The sequence below is a fragment of the Scleropages formosus genome, chromosome 8 (genome assembly GCF_900964775.1).
Source record: "Scleropages formosus chromosome 8, fSclFor1.1, whole genome shotgun sequence".
Lineage (NCBI taxonomy): Eukaryota > Metazoa > Chordata > Actinopteri > Osteoglossiformes > Osteoglossidae > Scleropages > Scleropages formosus.
In genome coordinates, this window is record NC_041813.1 from 30,195,009 (window position 1) to 30,219,669 (window position 24,661).

The following is a 24,661-nucleotide window of genomic DNA, read 5'->3' on the forward strand; positions in this document are numbered from 1 at the left end:
ATGGTGTACACCCTGACCCCAGGGATAACAAAAAGGACCAGACCTTAAATTACAGCTTAGAAACAGGAAGGAGGCAATTAAAGTGCTTTCCCACAGTAAACGTGTGTGGACAGAGCTGTGTGTGGTAAAATTAGGCTACGGTGGAAGTAGTAGGTAAAGGACCACTTTGTAGTCAAGAACCGTCGTCCTGTTGCTGTACCCTCAAGTCAAGTACTTACATTACAAGGGATACAGAAAAAAATCCTAAGCTGGATAAACCACTGAAAGTAACTGTAGTGAAATAGTGCAAAGACTTTACTGAACCAAAGAGTACAGCTGTGTTTCAGGCTATCCATGTACCGGTTTTTTGTGCATGTCTTTAAGGTGTGTAATGTTCAGATTTTTCAACACTAACTGTTTAATATCTACAAGTACTTCAAAGTATTTTTTCCACTTTAATGCAACATTCTTTAAAAGGTGTATTCGTGTTGCTTCCGAGACACCGCTGTGATTTTCCATCTCCAAGTTGCATTCTGTGCCAGGAGAGTTCCACGTTTGCTAGCTACATCGTAATGCAGCGAAAACAACATAATTACGACTTGAGGGTGACCTTGAATCTTGTCCTGCATATAACACACAACCATAATGCAAACTCTCTCAGTGGCCCAAAAAAAAAAAGAAAAAAGAAAAAAAAAAAAAGACAGCAAAGCCACTGGGTCATAATTATGGCTACTTTTTTTTTTTTTTACTTTGAAAGTTAGCAGAAAGTCTGTTAAATGCACATTATCAAAAGGCCCAGCACTTCCTCTCCAACTCCAAAAACATCATAAAGCTGCACAATGTGTACCAGATACTCACCAGAATAAAATACACAATGCTACATTAAGTGGTTAAAAATACATAAAAAGTAGATTGCTTTTTAAAACATCTTTAAAGAATAGAACTCAGTATTGTTTTCTTTTTTAAACTAGCAATGATTTTAGTAGAAAGTGCATCTCTATATAACAAAGATAAAGGAGACATATACAACAGAACAGAGGGGGGAAAACATTAATAAATGGGAACCCAATACAAATGACAAAGAAGCATCCTGTTCAATGCGGGATACAGAGGGTGGAGTTGAGTGAGCCTGGGGGAGGGGCTTGTGGAAGATTGACAATACTGGAGTCCATGGAGGGGAGGGGGAAGAAAAAAAAAAAAAAAAAAAAAAAAAAAAAAAAAAAAAAAAAAAAAAAAAAAAAAGCACCAAAGGGAGAGCCTCATGTTCTCTGGAGTCCATAAAGTCGTCATCCCTGGATCCAAGTTGGCCAAACAAAACGTCTGCAAGTCAGGATTTTGTCCTCTCTGTCCAGTTACTCCCCCCCTGCCCCCCTCCCCAATTTCCTCTGTCCTGCTTCAAAGACATCTGTCATCTGCATCCTCTGGGAGACTTTTCTCGACTTCCCAGGATGCTTGCGGCAGCCTCCCACCCTTCACCACATTGCAAACACACAGCAGTAAAGTGCAGCGGGTTCTAAACAACACAAAATAACGCTTGGAAAGCGGTACCGAACATCAGTTGATCACAGTCGGCTTGGAGAACATCCTGAAAACACCGCAGGGAAGCAATGCCAGCATGGACTGCGAAAGAGAAGAGCTCTTGAATGCTGAATTTGCTCCACAGGACAGCTCTCTCCGCTTTATCCCCTCCATCTTCTCAAGGACAGACATATGCACCACTCATGTGGACAACGTGAACGTTAACATAACGTGAACCAACCTGTCAAGACCAGCCCGTCTCTCCTTGGCCAAGCTCTACAATCAGACATACCATTTCCAAAGAATAACCAAACGACCATACGATACGGACACAGAACAGTCACGTGTGAAACCTGCCTTAATCAAACTCTTGACATACACAGAATGACCGTGTTCAGAAAGCAGCTTGGTAACAAAGCATGAGGTGAAGGACCATGGAGGTTGGTCTTAGCCACGGCAGGGGAGCGTATGATCAATGTTCCTGGACAGTCACTTAAGACATGTACTTGCTGCACAGACGTGAGAACATACTTGTCATAATTATTCATCTTTAATTAAAAAAAAAAAAAAACTATAAAAACTAAACTCCTGTAAGCATACTGAATGCAATTGTAGGATGGTGACCAAAAGTTCCTGAGACCTACATGTGCCTGCAAGACTGCACAGGCACTAGAGTGCATGGACATGTGAATAGAATGCTCCTTGGCACAGGGAGTCATGGGTAATTTGTAGGGTCAGCCACAGGACCCCCCCCTTGGATATGGGAACTAGTGAATAGAAGACATCTATGAGCTCTCACTCACACACAGACATGCATACATACACACAACGAGGGTCACTGATGATGGCTTTCTCAACGCTTGTTGGGAAGCTTGGTGACAGCCAGTGAGCAACCAAGCATGCTGTCAAACACTAACAGGAGGGATCCCCCCCCAAAAAAAAACAAACACCACCACCTCAGATCGACATTTGGGAACCTACATGATGTGAAATGTGTTTTCTCCGCCCCAGGAAAACAGTCCTTCAACAATGCCTTGGAGATGTAACACTACCTCTAGTTCTAAAGAAGGACCTAAGGTCTTCTTGCTGTGAAGCAGCTTGAGAAACACTGAAGAAATGCACACATGCCAACCACCATAAGTTCAATAAAGGAAACAAGCTGTAATCATATCTGAAGGAACTGTTGTTAATTCACTGGATTTGCCAGGAAAAAGGTTAGTGCATCAGTGAAATGAACGATGCTCTTATGACGGGGAGCCAACCAGCCAGGCGCCTCTCATTCATCCTGTACCGCAGCAGGTCAAAAAACAACCAATGGTCTATTACAAATTCACAAGAATTTCATGTGAAAATAGGGAAGGGGGGGACAAAAGAAAACAAAAAAACAGCAGCACTTACATAAGTGTAGTATTTCTATGTGGGGATGCACCCACGGTAAGCAGCAGATAACTGTTTTTTAAAATAACTAACAGCCACATTATGAAAAAAATACAACCATGCAATTACATTATGCATGGTCACGACTTAGAAGAGCAGAACCTCAGAATAGGTGTTATTCAGAATCATGACAATCGTCCTGCAATCGAGTAACGTGGCAAAGTGACAACAGAAGCAACAGATTTGTGAGAGCAATACAACTGAAGGCTCAGGCTGCTGCTCGCCACCAGTCTCAAGCTAAGAAATTAGTATTTAAAGAAATAAAATTAATTTGTTTTAAAATCTTGAAGGGTCAGAAATTAGTACGTTTTTCCCTGCTTGAAAGAACATTAACAGCTAAAACAGGACTTAGGAGCCTCTCCTCAGGCAGCAAGTAGTGTAGTTCTTAAAGCTGCTACCTTCAGACTTGGAGGATGAAGGTTCAAATCCTACCTTATGCTGTAGTAACCTTGAGAAAGGTACTTACCCTAAAATGCACCAGTAAAAATGGCTTATTTGTATAAATGAGTAACTCATTGTGTGCAGTTCAATGTTATTAGCTGCTCTGTAGAAAAAGATGAGCTAAATGCATAAACATTTAATATTGATGGGTGGTGTAGCTACTGGGTGGGGCTGAACCTGATGGACAGCTTCCCATTGCCCTCCCAGAGTAATGAAGACCAGCTGCTCGAAAGTGAGAACCCATCAAGAGACACGATCAAGCAGCTCATGGGGAAGGCTGTGGGAAGAGGAGAATGACAAGAGCACCGCTGTGATATGTTTTGGATTTCGTTCAAAAGCTAAATTGAGCTCAAAGTTTAACTAATTCTCTCAAGTGACACACAATAGGTAGCACTCGGAGAAGCAAGGGGATGGAGCAACAAGTGTTCAACAAGCCATAAACAAGGGGCGGAGTTACGGGCCAACTGGACACTTTGCAGCAAGATGCCAAAATCATGTTATAAATGTTATGGGGGGGAAGCCATGAAGAGTCTCCACCAAGGAACTCACGTTGGCGTGGTGGTTGAGGCCTTGTGTAAACCATCAAGCTGCAATGTCTAGAGCCTTGTGTTCCTGACAGGGTTACCGTTAGTGAACGGGTCTGTAGGTAGAAGCTAGATCATGAACTGTCCACAAATCTCCATGAGTACACATGGAAAAGTCCACCCTGCTGACACACCAAAAAAAAAAAAAAAAAAAAAAAAAAAATTTCCTGGAGCCACAGGAGTGCCTTGTGGGGAGGTCACCCATGTAACCCACATGGACTCAGCCTGAAATGGAGACATGGAGTCATAACCCGAGCTCCTTACGTGCAAGGTGAAGCATGGAGGTCAGACACAAATCCAGAGAAGTGGCAGGCATGAGTGGTGTGAACCTAGACTGACTAGAGGGGTGAGGACTCCACTATCCTTAAGAGCCCCAGAGAAGTCTCTTGTTCTCTGGATCCAGTTGAGGTGGTTCAGGAATGTCATAAAAATGGCCCCTGGTTGGCTCCATCTGGAGTTATACCAGGCACATCCCACTGGGAAAAGACCCCCGAGCTGACCCAGGACATGGAGGAATCGCGTCTCTTGAATGCCTTTGGTTTTCCCAGGAGCAGCTGGAGAAAGCAAGGTTTGGACGTGCCCGCTCAACCCCCTGCTGCTTCCCCAAGCAACCCTCACACAAGGAAAATGACTAACGTGGAAAGTTCAAATGAAAACGTTTCCTGTTCAAAGGTTCAAAATGTGTTTAATGTTTAAAAGTTCAATGTTTGAATGAAAAACTGAATTAAACTTAAACATTTCTTTAAGTGCCACATCAGCACCATCACAGCAGACTTCAAAGTCCGACTTGTCACGATCAAGGAGCCGCACGCCCACCGAGCCTGAACTAGTGTTTCGCAGAGCTGCCGTGTCCATGTTGCACGAACAGCTCAGGTGACCAAAACAGTACTGTGTTTTTGTTTGTTTTACGGGAAAACACTAAAATCCATGCTCCTTGCTCCCCAAAGCTACTGTTGCAGAGACGAGTAGAAATAACCCATATAACAAAACGTTACACCTCGGTGACAATTTCACCATTGTGGAACCAGAACGAATGCCACATTTGTACTCGTTCTCCAAGCATACACACAGAAACATACACACAGATCCGATCCATATACGCTACCAAACGTTACTGAAGGGGGACAACGGGATGTGGTGCTGTAATGCTAACTGATGTCTGAAGTAATAAGCAGCCAGTTAAGGAACACCTCCCACCACTGCAAGCCCACCCTGTAAGAGACCTTGAGTCCTGGGGAATGGGGCTACTGCTCACATACTCTTGTTTGCGCACACACTCTCAGACACACACACACACACACAGGCTCACAGGTAATAGACAGCACACACACTGCCGGTGTGTGATGCTCTCAGGGTCTCTCTCTCACATCCTGGATGTTATGAAAACAGAGGCATTCCAAAAGGATAGTGAAGACAAACTCATTTAAAACACGTTTCTCTCTGTCCCCTGGCACTATGGCCGACCGTGTTCACTGGTGCTGGGGGGCACCTGTGCTCTTGTCTGGGGAGGCCATGTGGCGCAGGTAGCTGTCCTCGTGCCCACGGTGGTTGAGTGGCTCACTCTTGAACAGGGCAGGGGGAGGCGGCAGGTGTGAGACGGGCGGCACAGAGAGGTGGTGGTGTGGTGGTGGATGCGGTGCGTGGTGGTGGTGCTGGTGGTGCTGGTGGGAAGGGTGTGTGTGCAGGTGCAGCTGTGGGTAAGCGTGTCCCACTGCTCGAGGCGGGAGGCTGGCCCCTCCGGAGGGGCTGAGGCCCAGAGGTGCCGAGGGGGCCGGAGGACTGCCGGCCGCGGGCCCGGAGGATGCTATTGAGGCGGGGCCAGGGACAGGACCGGGGCCGGCAGGGGTTGGCCCAGAGGAAGAGGAAGGGGCGGGGATATGGAGCGGCAGGGGGAGGCCAGCTGGCTGCAGGTTCACAGGACTCGTGACGCGGAAACACTTCTCCTTGTGGGCCTTGAGCATGTTGGAGAACCGAAAGCGCTGGCCGCACACGTCGCAGGGGTACGGCTTCTCGCCCGTGTGCGTCCGCCGGTGCCGCTTCATGTTGGGTCGGCTCGTGAAGCTCTTCCCGCAGATCTCGCAGATGAAGGGCTTTTCCCCTACGGTGTGATGGGAGGAAAGCTGCAAGTCAGTTGCTGAGGTATACAATACCTACGCCAGGCAGCACGCAGGGCAATTGCACCTGCTCCAGTTGTAATTTGTGGAATTACATTACAGTAATTAACTAAGCCCAACTCAGTCGGAACATAAAGATGATCCAAAGCCCTTGCTGGAAACACAGAGGCAGTCTAATCAGCACAAATTCCATTTCCAACGTGTGACACGACTGATTTTTCACACCAACTGTGCCATCTGCTCATTTATGGATTGTCTTAAGCAACTTTACATGCCAGGCACAAATAAATGGTACAATTTTTGTTGGTGTTAAATAACTGAAAATCTCCAAGAGTTAAAATTGCCAGTTGAACTCTGTCCAGTTTCTTCACTCCCAAATTCCTACCCGCATCTTCCCAACATCTGACAAAAATATTTTCTACATGTTCATGATTATTTATGACTGAGTCCAGAAGGATCTGGAAATAAGAACTCTTCAAGAAAGCACAGCTGTTGCCATCTTTCTGCTTCTCAACTGCCCACAAAATGTCTCAAAGCATTTAGTGACCTTCGACAGACTGGCCAAGGACGACATCCCTAAAGACAATGGTGAGCTGAGGGTCTGAAAGAACAGCTTAACCTAGTGCCTAAAGTGTCTCCTGGAAAAAGAAGATCTGGAACACTGAGGGCCCCCCAATAACATTTACCTGAGTTTTTGAGCTGGAAGAGGAATTTAAAAGATTCCCAGTGTTTAAAGGGGTTTAATTCAAAATCAAAGGGACCTGACAACGAGGACGGGATGCAACTGGGCTGCGAGCATGTCTGTGCCACATGGCATGCAGACCAGCCACTTTATTAAAGAGAACAGGCATGACTGCTGGATGTCCTGGGTGTGTCTGTGGCCACAATGGAGCTAAATCAATCCACAGGAAGGGAGAAGTGGAGGAAGAAGAACAAGGGTACCGAGTAAGAAGACACACCCATGGTTAAGGAAAGGCTCCCCTTCAATTAGCCAGGGAGGAGTCGAAGCAAAGTTAGAGCACTGGTGCTGGTTTGGAGAGCTGCTCTCCCGCCCTGTCATTACTCTGACTGCAACAGACCCATGCCATAGCTTGTGCCCATGCCAGCCTTCCTCTCAAGACAGCTTGTTCAGACATATCTGCGTGGACTGTTGTAATGGGGATAGGGGCTGTGGTAACACCAGCCTTTCAAAACATATGGCAGCTCTACCTCTGAAGACATCAGAAACCTCTTCTTACCCTGCTCGGTCAACTCAAAACCCAGGGACCAAGAGTTTTGGTTGGAGGAGAAAAAATATCTGAGTTCAAAAAAGCACTGACTTTGAAGGGCATCCAAACATTTTGTGCATTTGTTTGAGAATCAATAATTGTCTTTTGCTACTCCAGCACAGAACGAGTGGTTATTACTGGGCTGTGCCATCCAGCTGTAAAATACTCACCCTGGATAAAAAGAAATGTTGACCAAGCCAGTTACAAGAGCTAGCTCTCAAGGGGGATGATGTACTGACATCCTGAACCGTGACATTCAGTGAATCCATCTGGTCACAGGTGTCCCTGTGTGTCACTCACCTGTATGTGTCTTCATGTGCTCGTCAAAGTACTGCTTCATGTTGAAGTCCTTCCCGCACCACTGGCACATGAACTGCTTATGGCCGATGTGGATGCTCATGTGGGAACGCAGTTGGTACTTATACTGGAACCTCTCGTCGCAGTTCTGCAGCAGGGATGGGGTGGAGTTGAAAGGGACAGAACACATCAGCTCATTTCTGATTTCCTCCCAGACAAGTTCATTGACCAGGAATCCAACAACTTGGAAGTATTCAGGGCTGGCTGGCTTCATGAGCAAACTTTGGGCAGTGTAAGGACATGTTTATTTTACGATGACAGCAGTGCTAGTGGAAACACCAGCCCAAATTTCTGCACCCTGTTATTAGAGCTCTATTTCCAGAGCGGCAGCAACTCAACCCGGCGCTCGGTACCAGGGCTCATACGAGCAACTGGCCAGACACATCCCCACCTTTAAGGCCTGGTCTGACCTTGCCTACCACTGCAGGGGCTAAGGAGAAACCCGTTTAGGAGTTTCCCAAGTTGCCTTCAAATAAACCACATACTCCCTCTCTTGAAACAGACCCTATTTTCATTTCCCAAATAAGTTTAGTAATTTAGTCAACCGCAACCACCAAATACCCACTTATTTGCGATTTTTATAAAAAGAATACGACTGACGATCCCTCCGGTTAATTTAGCCTCTGCAGGCACACAGACCACCCTACCCTGCAAGCAAGGAGCTGGATGTGTAGGTGGGTTGTGGGGGGGGCTTTTTGCCAGAAAATATTTATCCATTTGCATCTGGAGAATAGAGCTACCGTTTGTTCTCCACCAGCAGACAAAACACTGCGGCCTTGTCAGCACAGCGATGCATGGACTCGATTCGGTTTGTGTGTCACATTCATCCACCCAAATGTCAGCAGATCTCATAACATTTGAAAACTCTGTTTTCAAAAGCATTTCACTTAGAGCAGGGGTTTCCACATGTAGTCCTGGAGAACACCCTGTACATTGTAAGCTCAAAATTAATTTCCCAACACAAGCTTCAACTGAAAAACAAATGCACATGTACACAGTGGACTCCATGTCCTTTCTCAAATACATGAAACCAAACAAGTCTAATAGTAATGCTGAAGTGAACCAGAATAAATTTGTATCACACTACTTTGACTGTGGAGGGGTGCAATGGGGCAGCGGGTTTGGCTGGGTCCTGCTCTCTGGTGGGTCTGGGGTTCGAGTCCTGCTTGGGGTGCCTTGTGACGGACTGGCGTCCTGTCCTGGGTGTGTGCCCTCCCCCTCCAGCCTTACGCCCTGTGTTGCCGGGTTAGGTTCCGGCTTGCTGCAACCCTGCTTGGGACAAGCGGCTTCAGCCAATGTGTGTGCGTATGTACTTTGTGTTTGGAAGAAGTAATTCTGGTGGGAAGTAAACCAATGAAGAGACATGGACATCAAAGTATGGTCTTTGGGTTTAGCAAGCTGGGGACTGAAATGTCAGACTTTCTCAGTCACCTGTTTACCAGCTGGAACAAACAGCTGTTATTTCTTTATGGCACCACTTACTGCCAAAGCAAAGTGCAACATTACAAATTCACACTGCTTGATATTTGACAGGAACAACTCAGGTCAAGTTTCTCTGCTTACATGTATTAGACAAACAAGAAGTCTCCAGGTTAAGTTCCCATCCTGAACCACTGTATCAATTTGCTTAGTGTATTGTGACAAAATTCCAGGGGAGGACATTTTTCATTTCTACTGCAGCTAAAATACACCAACATCTGCTCCTGGGAAATCACAGCTGCTCTACGATATAAATAAAACACGGACTGAAGGGAGGAATAGGCGGGAAAAAGTTTGGAAACATACAAAAACAATTACTGCTCACTAAGATCTTCCCTCACATTTAGAAATGATGAGAATGCAACTTTTCTATAAGACTTCAAGCATAACATCTTCATTAGACTTGTACATTTTCTGCTTAAAGTAACTGTGTTTCTGTAAAGTAATTCCAGCCCAACCCCAAAATATGCTGCATCATTCAAAAGCATAAATTGTCCTCAGTATGATGTATTAGGAATAAGCATTGTAACATTTACAGTCTAGGAGACAAATATAAAATACATCTTCTTTAAAGTGGACAAAAGCAAATGTCTGGTCTCAGGAGGATGTACATGTTTTTCTGGAGGAGTTCTAGATTTTGGCTGATTCATATGTACACTCTGTATGGTACTGAGGCTCACCTCACAACGAAAAGGCTTCTCGCCCGAGTGCTGCAGCGAGTGCACCTTCAGGGACATGCTGCGCTTGAAGGATTTCCCACATGTCTCGCAGGTGAAGGGCATGTCCTTGGTGTGGGCTGGAGCACACATGGGGGGGCAATGAAATGGAGGGAGAGAGAAAACTCAAATGGTGAGTAGTAGAAGGCAGAGAGATGGGAAGTGGGGGGGACATCTACGACCAACTAACTAGCACTGTCAGTAATAAGGATTATGACATGGTCAGAGAGATGTTGTAAAACAGGGAAAAGAATTAAAAAAAAAACCTTTTTATTTACACAAATGAACCCCCCCCAGTTTGGGACAAGAACACTGAAACCTGAACACAGACACCCAAAGGGAAAGGACTGTCTGAAGCGGGACAGCGCCGTTCTCCACGTACCGACCATGTGCTTGCGAACATGCGCCATGGTGTAGAACTTCTTCTCGCAGATCTCGCAGGCAAACTTCTTCTCGGCATACCCGTGCACAATCTTGATGTGCTCGTGTAAAGACCACAGCTTCTTGAAGGACTTGTTGCAGGACACACACTGGTAGGAAAACAAAGTCATTCTGAAACCCTCCTGAGTTTCATCTGTACCCCACCCAAGCATGCAAAGAACTTTCAATGTAAACAATAAGGAAATAAAACCGAAACAAAACTAAAAAAATCAATCATGACTGGATGTGCCTTACAAAACTAAAAACCCTTCGTAAAACAAGGAAAACATTTTTGGTTAACTACTAGTATTATTAACCTTTAACTAGTGCCTCTGCCCAGGGTCACTGAAAACATTAGTCTTTGACAATCTTCTTTCTTCAGATTATCAGCCCCACAGATATTTACCTATTTATACAGCTGGCTAATTCGTACTGACCAATTAAAGGTTGGTACCTTGAGCAAGTGTACTACAGCAGGATAGGGGATTTCAACTAGGGCCCCATCTGACCGGAAGGCAGCCATGGCTTTACAAGAGCATCTACTCGCCTACTGCATAATACTACATAAAAATACAGAGCCAAGAGCTTGAGACAGTAATGCCAAACATGTTGTTGCAAGCTCCTTCCTGGAGCACAGGCGCCATCTTCTGACAGAGGTTGAAAAAGACCAACCACTTATTGATGGAAGACATTGACTTAAAGCTATTTTGGTAATTGTACTGTACCAAAACTGGTCATACTTGTACCAAGAGCAGTGACTCAATACAGGAAAAAAAAAAAAAATAAATAAAAATAAAATACAGGTACAGCACTGAAAATGAGCTTTGGCTTTACACACACCACTGTATGGTATTGTTTACAGCAATTTTAATTACAGCATTCAAGTTCAGAGGCATCTACAAAACATTCTGCTATTCTACACATGGTATCTTCATCTTAAGAGCACAATGAAGACAGGACGTTTGTGTAATTGGGTTTTGTTTCCAAATCCCAGTTTGTAATTAGTAAAAGTTTCATAAAGGAACTCCCAAAATTTTTTGGCAGTCTACATTAAATGGGGGGGGAGACTTATAAACATAAGATGGGGGTTTTTATTAACTTAAAGCTATACTGAAGTGACTAAAATGACAAAATGAAAATGAATCCTAAGAAACCCCTATTCAGTGTCTGTTGACCTCTCTTGACCAATTCATCCCGTAAACATGTGGTTTAAATCTTTCCACTGAAGATTTAAACACTGAGGAAGTGAACTGAACAACAGGGTCTCACACTGGTGCTGTTTGGGTGCACGTTACTGACCCCTAGCTGTTGAGTCCGTAAGTACAGAACGTGTTTGGCAATAAAAACGAAAACTTTCCATGTGAAGAAAATGCAGTTAAACTACAAAATGTTTGTAACTCAACAGTTTAAAACACGCGGACCCAGCTTATAGTGTTAACAAAAAAGAGTTGTGGTCACGGTTACATGCCTTACTCCACCCCGAAGGACCCTGTACCTGGATGTTCTTCTCGCAGTCCGTCTGCTGGTGCAGCGCTAACTCGCTCTCCAGGACAAACTTCTTGCCACACTTGTCACAGATCTGCATGCGGCGATGTGTCACGTTCATGTGCTTCTCCAGGTACCAGCGGGTGTTGAAGACACGTGGGCACTTTTCACAGGCCAGCGTCTCCCGCTCCTCTGCGGCTCCTTTCCCTGCGGGCGTGGCAGTGTCACCGGGGGCTGGTCTCGAGACTGTCGTTTTGCTCTCCCTGCTTGGCCGCGTTTTCTTCTTGGGCGGCTCTGCACACCTCCGCCTGCCCCTGGTTGTCATGCCAGGGGTAGCGGCGCTTGCGGCTACCATGGTCGCCCGGCGGGTCTTGCGCTGCGGCTGCGTGCCGACTCCACCTCTGCGAGGTTTCTTGGCTCTTGTTCTTCGGCTCTCGTTTTCCTCCTCTTCTTCCTCTTCCTCCTCTTCATTATCGTCATCCTCCTCTTCTTCCTCCTCCTCCACACTCTCCTCCTCATCTTCCTCACTCCCAGACTTGACCCTGTCTGAGGGCTCTGCGGATGCCAGGGGAGAGGCCTGCTTGTTCTCACCCTTCGACACGTTGAGGGTCTGGTTATTCAAGTTCACCTCCACAATGATCTGCTCTCGTTTGAAAGAGTCCGCTACATCATCATCACCCTCTTCTTCCTCATCCTCCTCTTCATCCTCAGAGCCATCTGTGTCATCAGACGTTTCTGCCCCAGCCTGCTGGGCGGCACCAGGCGTCCCCCCTGCACCCCCCTCCTGTCCCACTGTACCTCCTTCTCTGTAATACTGCGGCTGCTGCTGGGGAGGATTCACGTGCCCTGGGGCCTGTTCCCCCAAGAGGCCCTTGGATCCCAGCTTGCTGTCCACCAGCACTGAGTACGGCTTTCCGCCACTCTCCCGCTTGTACAGCTTGCTGGAGAGGTCCAGCTCAGGAGGCTGGGTGTGGTAGTAACCCTGTGGCATGTGCGCTCTCCGCCCGTCATCCTGGGCCATCACGCCACTGCTGGGGGCAGAGACCTCCTCCTTGAAGTCCTGACCGGATTTCATCGGAGACCTATCTTGGGGGGTGGGGAGGAAGGGGGAGGGAGAGGAGAAGGGGGCGCTGTCCGTTGGGGCCTGTATTGTTTTTTTTCCTTGCTGCTGCTTTTGCTCTAGCAGAAGCTACTGAACCACCCCAGGGGGTCCTCAAGGAGGGGTGGGGGTCACGCCAACCCCACACCCCTCCCCAGAACACACGGACAGAAGAACGGAGAGGGCTAATCTTACCCAAAGCTGGCTGCCATAGGTCCTGCAGTTGTACAAAACGTTCTGGAGAAAATTTTATGTTCTTTAAAACCTACCCCAATCGATGATGATAATAATTAAAAAATAGCTTTTATTTTTTAAATCCAATATATGCACTTTCTACAGCTTAGGTGAATAACTGGTCACGGTGGCCTGTGGCCTTGACAGTGTCTACGATACCAAGAAAATGAAGCAGCGCTGAAATACTGTTGCAAAGGCTGCTCCCTCAGCGGTAGCTATCTTCCTCACGGCAAGAACCCAAGACGAGCATGGCTCGACACGCAGCTCTCCGAGGACCTCACAGCTGTTCAGTTCATTCGCTGGCAGGTAGCCGGGGAACCCGTCCAGGCTGTTCCTGCAGCAGTCGGTGACCTGGGACCTGCGAAGGCAAGAAAAAGTAAAAGTGGCGTAGGAAGTCTGTGCACATGGGAGGAGAACCAGGACACCATCCGCGCCATCCTCCCCGGCGTCCCACACCGGAGGCAAACTTCTGCAAAAAGCGAAAGCAGAGACCTGCAACGTGCTTAGATGGAAATCACCACTATGCGCCTCACCACAAGTACTCCGCTTCTGTGCGGAAAGAACCGCACGCGACGGACTGCCCTGCTCCTGCTGCACAACTCAGGTTGAAGTGTGCAGAGCTCCGTGTCCTATACAGTGACAATTCATACCTCCGGGTGGCAGCTGAAAAAACCGATACTGAGCAGCACAGGTATCGGACATGGACCTGCAGTTTGGATACCGCAAAACTCAACGCTATTACCTTTACCGTTTCGAAGGAAAGATGTATGTAGTCTTGCTGCTTCCGACACCTTCTCCTGTGGCAGGAGACAAAGCGGTACAGTAGCTGAAATGCATAGTGCCAGCCTTCTGAAAGATTGACGAATGGTCTAGAAACTTCACAGCATCATGTAATAATCTAAAGCAAACCCTACTTTTTCCCTTTAACACTTCTTAACAGATGGCTTAGGTGACAACTGTTGCAAGGCAGAAACTGCACTTAAAACAAAACTAAAATTCATTAAAACCAAGACTTGTCAGTCCCATACGCTATACTGCTCTTGGAAACTTTCACCGTAGGAGAGACGAGGTCTCAATGAAAGCTACCAGAAAAGTGCTTTGAAGACATTAGTCAGGAAAAAGAGGTGGAGGGAAACACGAGATTTAAGAGCAGGCGTCTTGAAATGTCGCCTATCTTCTTGCGGTTCCGTCACATCTGTCCAATTCAAAGTTCCGCAGCGTGTCTCAATGACAGCATCGCCAGTTAGGGAAAGCAAAAGTCAGCTCTCGCAGTTTCTAGCACTATTTTAAGTGAACGCCCACATACATGGGTACACAATGAATGGCTGGTTTTAATGACGTGTGTGTAAGAAGTATCACCGATAAATATCAGGACCAAATTTATTCTACTGAAGAATGGAAGACAACTTACCGCTCATCTGCTGTTCACACAAGTGTGTCAAGATACAAACGCGCTCATGATTACTTGTTAGCCGTATTTATTGGGGAGGAACCTTTAAGAAAAGTCACTTGTAATAAATAAGCAACTGTCACCTGTTTGGCGGGGCGCACTGTGACCCTTTTGACCTGTGTGACCCATCACCGACTTCAGCGCTGGAGGGAAGTGCTGAGTCAACGCAATAACAGGCCAGATTTTAGTGCTCAACGGTTTTGAGCTCCTGCGAACATCCTCTCAGAAAAATAAAGAACCCCAAAAAAACACAACACCCCCCCCCCCCCCACTAAATGTTTTAACTTCAGTTTCCACAGAAAGTCGTGTTTAACTGACAGCAACACAGGATACGTTTGTGTGACTGTTCACATTAATCGAAACAGGAAACTCCATCAAGCGCACGGTGATAAAGTACAAATTCATTTGTAAACACAAGACCGGGGGGGTAATCTTATGGCAAGTCTGGTAGATGATTTTTACAGGTAATCCAACCCTTCATACACACACACACACACACACACACACACACACACACACACACAACAGAAATCCACTGTACAAGAAAACCCACAATTTCTTCAAAGATGTTTCATTAACGAACGAAGGACTGAAAATCCTGACTCCCTCATTTAAAACCACATCTTGTCCATATTTTGCAAAAGCGAAAACCAGCTTAGGGTTCACTACACCTGATTAAAGTACATTTACAGCTCAAATTCAAAGTTATGGTTCCGGACCGGAAACCATCTGAAATCGGCTAGTTCTGCATCTGAGTTCACCACGTCACTCTGCAACTCCTGCATCTCCTCTACTAATGTGTGTAAACTACCCCAGCTGTTTTGACAGAGGTGGGAGTTAAAATAATCTCAGCTGTCCTGCTAAGAGCTTTTAATTGGGGTCATTCCGCAGGTGACCTGGCTGAAGACTTAATTTCTCTGTCAGTCTACTTGACAACTGGGGGAATCACTTTATCTGAGACCAACCTAAGATGACCGTGAGGCTCGGGCAAGAACTGAAGGAGAGCTTGCAATAGGAGCTCTGAGCCAATTTGGATCTTTAAAAGGAATCCCAACAATCGTTGGGACTTCTCAGCATGTGGCAACTTGCTTCTCTGTGTGGCAGGTGAGCCCAAGAACAATTTCAGCAATTGACAGTTACAGCGGTTTCACACACTCCTGAGAACCCATATACTCGTTCCAGAAATTTGCGTGAAACAGATGTATTCATTCATATTATTCTTTATTTTACAGCCTTGAAAAAGGCAACTAAGAATGTTAGCTTTGTGCAATAAGCTACTTGTGCAGCTGTATAAATGGATAAATATAATTTTTACTTTATCGGTTCAGGGTGTGCATCTCGCTCAAGGGTACTACAGCAGGAGTTGGGAACTGAATTCAGGTCCTTCGAGCACAAGGTGACCGCTCTAACCAGTACACCACCTACTGCCCCTGTTCACCATGAATGTGCATACTTACAGTATGCACTACTGTATATGAGCTATATGAGTAATCAGCGTACAAACAGTAATCATAAAAAGCACTGATTTGTTACACTGCTCTTGAGAACTTGTGCTTTACTGCCAAATGTGACACGTATGCCAAGCTGGTGGTGTCAACAGGCTCTCTGGAGGAGCGCACGCTGCCCCCGCGAGCAGTAAACAGCGATTTCCTTGTGGTTCTCGCAGCTCCACGATTCTCAAGCAGCTCGAAAGCAGAGAGGAAACACCACAACTTATGGTTCACATTTCCAGTGCCTAGGCAACTGCTTCTCTTTCGTCAGTCTGCGCACGTGTGTGTGTACTTCACTCTCACAGAGGTGTGACACGCTTGATAGAGGGTGACACTGAAGTGTGAAAGCATGCGAGTCCTGAGATAGGCATTTATAGCCTACTATTCACAGGCATTTATATGCTTGCTTTTTCACTCACACACACAGATAACTTCTTGGTGACCCCCAAAAGTTCTACTCCCGCTTGGGCCGTTGGGAGCTGACCGCAGAAGCACACTGGTGACTCAAGGACCTCGTGCGAAACTTAGCACAAGTCATTCTGAAAGAAGCCTTTGCCAGATTTCCTCTTCTAGCAACGAACAGCTCTCTTTCTATGGGTGTCGCTACCAACAAGTAAAATAAATGCAAGAAACAAGACCTTTTTCCATTTGTTATCATCTCTGACCCTTAGTTGAGAGGCACCTAACATGACTTCTCTAAGTCAGGAACTAAGTGATGGCTTTGGGTGTGGCTGTGGGAGGAGTCAATTCTCTTTCAAGAGGCAATGAAACAAGAACCGTTACTGGCGTGCTGTTTGCTCGCAACCCATGAGGGGCAGATCTCGATTCACGGGGCTGCTGGCCACATCCCTGCATGTACAGAAACTCTGCCAAACCCATGAACAGACAAACTTCACGTTGACTTCATTTTCTGCAATGAGTACAAGTGTTTTTGTGAAGACAGGCCACGTGACCACAACTGAGGCAGAAGCGGCAGGCGTGGACCAGCCGTCGTACACGCCTGTTAGGCTATCGGGGTAGAGGGTGCAGACTCAGCGACGGCTCGGCTGGGTGGGCTTTAGACTCCTTCTGAAACAGCGACTGGGATACACAAGTGCTTCCGAGACCATGACCTCAACGCAGTCAGGGTCATCGACTATCGACACCTTTTCTGGAGTTGCGTCCAGCACACCAGCCTTTGAAATCACCACACTAAGAAAACAGCCACTGGTACACATTATCCTTACAGGCGAGAACACCTCCAGTCGCCGCAGCTTCAAATGTCTCAACATTTTCCAATCTCCATCTTTGCTAAGGTAGTAGTGAGCTTCCGAGCTGCCCCAGGTACGAACCAAAATGTCACCGGCACTTGTACGCTGGCACTTGACATATTGGCAACACCACCAAGGTTGCCACGCATCCTGCACTAAGAAAAAGACACACACAGAGCATCAAAGCACCTTGCTCTCCCTGTAGACCTATTGTCCTTAGATCAGGTGACGATAAAACCATGAGTCTCGTGTATTCCATACTACAAGTACTAGAATAAAATCCAGGAAATGACATTCCGATCCATTACTTTATATTCATGTTAAGCAAACGCAAACACAAAGTTACGAACACTGACAAAGCACCTGTTTGTGAGTCAACAGAGGCACGGCTAAAGTACAGCAAGGGCACCAAGAATGCAGGGCAGGAGCAGTCAAGGGGCCAACAACCTTCCTGTACAAACAGAACTGCCACCGGGCTCAGCAAAGCAAATGCATTTGCAGCTGTAAACAGACACGGGTATTCCACTTGCCGATACTGAATCACGTGTCTACATCGAGATCTTCCCGTCTGTTGATGCACTTTTGTATAATTTTCCGAGATACACGTCGCTTTGGAAATAAGCATCTGCTAAATGAAGAAATGTAAATGTACTGGTAATTAGATGCCAGTGGAGAAAAATTAACTCTGATATTTAAAAGTGATTAAATACAAAAAAGTACAAAATTAAATTGTAAACTTATTCAAACACACCAGAAATAGTAAGCCATAAACAGCAGCATTTCTTTACTTTTCCTTTCTCGCAATCAGAAGTTCTAGAAAACCTGTACGACACGTAAGCTTGAGTTGGGGGAATTAGTAAATTAGCACTTAGATACAGCCTCTCACACTTTCAGTTTGCTTGGGTTCTTTTTTTCCCCATTTGTTTTAAATATCCTGTCCATAGACCCTGACCATATCTAGTGGAAACTGAAAACCCAACAAGAACCAGTACAGTAACTTCAGTCATTTTGCATAAACTTTACTGCAAGACGGTGATAAACACCGTGCATTTAAAAACGTCAATGACTAAGCAAAAGAAATGAATGGAGAGCACATGTTCATCCAAGTCAGCTGTATCTGGTTTCAAATAGTTGAAATTTGGAGAAGAAAACCTGGGGTTTTGACAAGTTTTCGCAAGGTGTCATCTAACCATCAGAATCTTCTGTCCTAGTCCGCCCACCCGTCGCACATCGTTCAACAAAGGGAGGTACGATTAACGGTAAGGAGAAGTTGGCCGATTTCGTTCACAGCTTTCTAAAATCAATACTTTCAGTACGGCCAGAGCCGCATAGCTGGTATACACCAAGGGGGGCGGGGGGGGGGGGGGGGGGGGAGTCTCTCCAGTCGACAGGGACCAGACCGAACGTACGGCCGGTGTGCCCTTTGACAGCCCCGCGACCAACTGCAGCACAGGGCTGTCCTCAAGCACAAGCCGTTTACCGCACGAGAGCTGAGGTCACAGCGTTAGTCACATTCTGACACTCGCTAAAAGCCATGACTCATTCTGAATTCCACCAGCAGAGCAAGTGCTGCACTTTGATGTGGAGGAATAACCATTTGATCTCATCAATACTGCAAAGCTGAAATATGAGAAAATGGCAATAAAACGAGTAATTACTCCAGGAATTCTAATACGTTGTTTAAAGCTATTGTTTCAGGAATAAAAATTCACTGCCTTCTGAAACATGGGAAGACCCAACTTTAGGTTTTCAAGCAGCATCTTTAAGCAGTACTTTCATGTTAACTACAAATCCTTCTTCAATGACACAATAACCTTCATAATTTTATACAATTACATAATTTATCCTTCAGGCAACCTAGTACCCCACTGCAACCTTGTCAGCTACAGAACAACAGTGCAGGTAGATTTAAACTAAAATTTAAAAACTTGATGACAAAATGTTCATTTAATTTTAATTTAAAAAAAAAAGCAAACCACGATTTGCTGATGTCTTCCATCACCTCACAGGGGTCGCTCCAGTGCTGCCAAGTCCGTTTTCTGGAATGGACGTCATACAGTGAAAGGAAACAGATCTTCCACTCACTCTCCTTGGCAAACAATACCACGGCAAATAATCAAACAGCAAACTAATTTCTTTCTCACACGTGTCGAATGCATTCCCGTGCTTGGATCCCATCGATACACACTGGCGTTTCACAGACCAAAAAAAAAAAAGGAAAATTAAAAAATTAAACAATTAGCAGGAACCAGAAACTGTGTAAACCTGATTTTTTGCAGACTCTGAAAGACCACAGGCCAACCACCAAGCAAAATGTATCGGCAGGGGAGCCAGCGACCCGTGCACCGTGACTGAGAGGGCACCGCTGCACTACAGCATGTGTGTAAAAATGTGCATTGGGGGGGTTACTGTGCATGTGTGGACGCTACACAGCTGCGGCATCTCAGGAGGAAACCTCACCTCAAACTGTAGCCCAGGACAAAAACGATTCCACATGTCAGACTCTCAGTAATGACTATTCAAGGGAGATATCCCTGTGGGGGAAAATGCGATCAAACAAAAACACCTAAAATGCCAACAAAAGATTATTAGATCACACTAACAAATGCTATTCCAAAGACTTTAAAGAAACCTCTCCAAAAGCTGCTCTGACATTCTTGGCGATATTTTGCTATTACAGTCACAGGGTGTGTCAATACTGGTCCCTAAGGTAACAAAGGACTTTTTCAGAGCACGAGCAGCAGGTCCCCGCCTCGAGTCCCTGCCACGACCCACTACGCCGGTGCTGTGGGACAGATGCTCATTTCTGCTCTCGGCTGTACTCAAGTTTACGTCCCGCAGTGTCCCCGTCTCCCTTTCGCGAGACCATAATGACCTCAAACCTGACACGTGAACCAAGCCTTCTGCACGACGCCCGATTCGACCGTAGTTCTCAGCGCAGAATGATTATTTTCACACTTCTCTTTTTAAAATCTTTGTTTACTGTAACCTGCTCCCCCGACAGACTTCCGTAAGTGCTTTTCATATCCCCTGCCTTTGGCAGAAACAGTTAAGCAGACAAGCGAGCTGGTGCAACTCAGCGACAAAGTTCTGACGTTCTCTCAGGTGCCTGCTGCGATACCACCAATGGAAAGAGCATCTGGTGGTCTGCCACTGCAGCTCAAAGCACGATGCCATTTATAACACGGTACCAGCAAATTTACATCTCTCATCACTATAGAGAGTCACAGACTCATACCCTCTGGAAGGTACTTGGCCTCAAGCAAAGAAACTGATGACACCCGTACCCGTTCACCTTCCATACCACACCACCCCTCATTCAGCACAAAAAGAAAGAAACGTTGTCATCCGATGTGTAGTTAAGTATCAGTTTCCTGTATTCTAGAACAGATATTTACCGTTCTCCGTGTAAACGGCACCTTTGGGTAGCTTTAACGTCAAAGGAAAAATGAAACTGTACCCTTGATATGCTTAGATGTTCAAAGTCACGTGAAAAATATGACAACGATGCTTTGTGAATACGGGATAAAAACGAGTACCATTTGACATATGGCATATTTGCCAAAATAACGGAGCTGAATTATGGGCTGAATCACAGGAAACAGCTTTACAGTTTGCCACAGCCCAGAATACAATGTCAACTGCACAAATAAAATTACCTTTGTTTGTGCACTGGGTGGATTTTTTGGTAAATAAATATAGGAGTATTACTAAAAACAGAAACAGATTAAACAACATTAACCACAAAAATTAAAGCATCTGCAGATTCTGAAAGTACCATACTCATGTCGGCATTTGTAATTTTCATACCGCAAATCAAAACTGAAACAGATGCTAAATTCATTGTCAGTGTTCATTTGCAAAAAACCCCATCGATAACTCTGCGCAGGAAATTAACCAATAAGTTTTAATGTTTTATCACCACCACGTTTACAATATTCACAGCCACAGCAGAGTGGACTTATTCTGAATTTTCCAGCAACGTGCCTGGCTGACAGATGGTACAAAATAAAACGCCCGACTGTTACGAAGATGTTTCACCTTTGTGAAAGCCCAAAATTGCTATCCTTCCGTATTTATGCCACTGAGGCTTTCCTACAAATCAACTTGCAATACTCTGCTGCTACTTACAGCGATTCATCCATTTACAAAGCAGGGTCATTTTTACTGCATTCATTCAGGGTAACTATCTTGCACAAGCGCAGGGTCCTACAGAAGGAGTTGGGATTTCAATCTGGGTATATCGCATAAGGTGGGAGTTCTAACCACTACTACACCTATACTATACCACTCTGGCACACCGCTCCCATACATAAACACAGCAATGTCTACGGACACAGACGCGCAAGCTGAAGGTTGTCGGTTCAAGCTCCACTCTCCAGTGCTGCAACGCCTTTGATCGGGGTTTTGATCCTGAATTATGACAGAGTAAAAACTTCCTGTTTACTGGAGAAAAATGTGACTAGCAGAACGAGCACAGAGGGGAGGAAGCGCTAATAACCAGTAGGATACTTACTGGTTCGCGGGTCACACTCTGCTGCTGCGAAACTGCCAGCAGCACCTCGGACTCACTGTGTGTGTGGACACTCCGAGCAGAGACACATGTTGCTGTCTTTACCTGTGGAGGAGTGCAGGACAGCCAGGTGTGGACGTCCCCTGTGCCCCCTGTCTTCCCTGCCGGCCATGCCATGGAGTCCAGCGAAGGCCCTGCTGCGCTCGGTAAAGTTAGCGGCGCGGTCAGTACGCCGGCCGGGTCCGAAAACATCGCTCACACTCCTGCGAAGGTGCCCAAGCGAGCCACGGCTGATCCCCGCACCCCGACGCACAGCACGGAACGCGACCCGGGCATTCTCATACATGCAAAGGGTTAAAAAATTAAAGAAAGTCTGTGGGCAGCAGGCCGTGCTGCAGGATTGCTAAGTTAGCTAAGCTAAACAAACACAGGCGCTTAGCTGCGCGCTTGCAAAAAAAAAAAAAAAAGGCAAAAGAAAAAAACAACGCAACGCAACACGGCGCAGTCCGCGAAGCACAAAAAGGTGCGGGAATGTCGCACTAAAGGAGCTCCGAGTGTGCAGCGCCGTCGAGAGCCGCGGCTCCTCTTCAGCGGAGCACTTTCACTTTTCGCGGCCAAACGGCACCGCCGCGGCCGCGCAGCCCGCAGCAGCTGCAGCCCTCCGGGGTCCGACTCCTCCCGGTCCGCCGCCCGCACGCACGGACGGACCCCACGGCCGAAAGTCGCCTTCACGCACCGCGCGGGGCCTCACGGCAGCCGTGCACCAGGTTCGAGTGCCGCTCTCCACTTTTATCCTTGGAAAACCGTCCGTTTCCCTCCTCTCGGCCCAAACAAAAACACATTCCTGGGAGGAATTGGGCTTCCCTCAGTCGGGCCACACGCGACGCGTTGTTGGCCATTTTCTTTTCCACCACAGAGACAGTGACATAAACGCACCCCACCGCACCGCAGCGGCGCCGCCGTCGCCGTTACTGTCAACTAGAGGTGACAGCGCGGTGACATTGAAAAAGTAGAATATTTCAGTTGCAGCTACTAGTCAGCGATATATGTGTAGAAATATATATATGCGCGCGCGCGCGCGCTGCTACTCACCCTCGGCGCGAGCGCCCTCTTCCTCATCGCGCGCAATCAGTGCTGCAGGGATTCGGGGCTGCAAACATCACGCTAGCTCGCTGTACCTGCGTCCACTGTGCCTCCGCGGTGTACGGGTGTTTTTTTTTTTTTTTTTTCCTCGCTCAGAAGACTTTTTATTTATTTATTTTTTGTTGCCTTTCCCCCTAGTTTCTAAGAGCCGTCCGCATTTTTTTCCTTCTCGTGCACAGACTCGCGCTGCCTCCGGCCGCAGCGCTACGTGGCCGGGCCTCGGTCTCGCGCAGCACGCCGCGTTCATCCCCGCGCGCCACGGGCCGCCGTCTGGGTCGCGTAGGCGAGCGTGTGTCGAGGCTTTTTTTTTTTTTCCTTCCTTCTCTCCCTCCCGCGAGCCGGGGCTCAGAGCGCGACGCGCGTGCACGTGGTCGTCCCGGGCGGTGAAAGGGGGGGTGGTGATCTAAAAGTGAAAGTTTGATATTGAATTAAACTTTTATGACGCAGTTTCGGAAATTAAACTCACGAAAATTGTATACACAGTCATATATTTTGAAATCAATGAAAGCAATTTCACTAAAGATGCCCAAGTTATTTGCACTCTTATCTGTCAGTTTTCATGAAAATCTCGAAGAGACAGATAATTCGTTGTTGCCCCAAATTTCATATTCAAGTGTACAAACCGTTTCTAAAAGAAAATAAAGAGGGAGAGTAATTTGACGAGTTAAGTATGCTTTCGGTAAAAATAAGACGAACGCATACGATATAAACTTTCAACTCCCGCCTCAAGTTTCACTACCATTATATTAGCATTACTACAGCCTCATTTTTATTATTAGCAACTAAAAAAGTGATGTGGTAAGGCCATACATGAAATCTCTCTACGTTTGCATCATGGCATTGGGCAAGCCTACTTGTGTCTTTACGGTTACAAAATGTTTAAATATTTATAAAATATTAAACTAACATATTAGTGAAAAGTGTGTATGACAGTTAGTTTGGGTTCTGCCTCAGAGGAAACACAACATGGCTGACACATAACCAGCCATATAAACATGAAAACATGCCATGGCTGAAGACAGTTTGGACACTAAAGTAACCCAGTCCGAGTCCTTCTCCTTCTCGTGCTTTAATTCCCATATTTAGAAAAAAAATCTTCCATTCACCTGTTGTCGGAGCAGCGGCGAGAAAGTAAGCCGTTTGCTCAAAAAGAAACGTAGAGTGGTCATCAGGCCACTCAATCCAATTCAGTTTATTTTTATACAGCTCTTCTCACACAGTGACACAGAACACTGAACAATAAGGAATAAGACCAATAAACAAATAAGATAGTTGGCTAGTTACTATATTATCCAGGCAGTTATCAAAGTTATAAGTAAGCCTACTGGCCATGGAGGAAAGGAACAAAAAAACCCCAACTGAAAGTCAAGGGAGGGAAAAAAAAAAACCTCTGGGATCCAAGTCCCAGCGACTGCCCGTCCCTCCTGGACAGTCTAGATTAAAAAAGACTTTAAAGTCAATCTACAACTAATAATAACATTGTAGATGAGTGTTAACCTGATGTCCCAGTTCACACAGGCACGTCTCGTCCAGCTTCAGTCGGCGTGGGGTGCAGGTATGACGGCCGGCCGGCCTCCTCCGGTCTTATCGTGGGGAAACAATGCTTAGCAAGAAAGAAATTGTCAGTAAATGATGACTTAATGAGATTAGAGATATTCGTACAGAAGGGGGAAAATCTGAGCCA

General features: G+C 46.2%; 1 protein-coding gene across 1 annotated transcript; it reads right to left on the bottom strand.

Moving 5' to 3' along the window:
* Nucleotides 1–431: 431 nt before the first annotated feature.
* LOC108941535 (zinc finger protein 652-like) lies at nt 432–23,282 on the bottom strand. Its single transcript, XM_018764275.2, has 6 exons — nt 22,927–23,282; nt 11,809–13,489; nt 10,276–10,423; nt 9,858–9,973; nt 7,642–7,786; nt 432–6,057 (listed from the first exon to the last, which is right to left on the bottom strand). Exons 2-6 carry the CDS (start codon nt 12,871–12,873, stop codon nt 5,429–5,431), a joined length of 2,103 nt encoding a protein of 700 aa, XP_018619791.2. The 5' UTR covers nt 12,874–13,489; nt 22,927–23,282; the 3' UTR covers nt 432–5,428.
* Nucleotides 23,283–24,661: the final 1,379 nt, after the last annotated feature.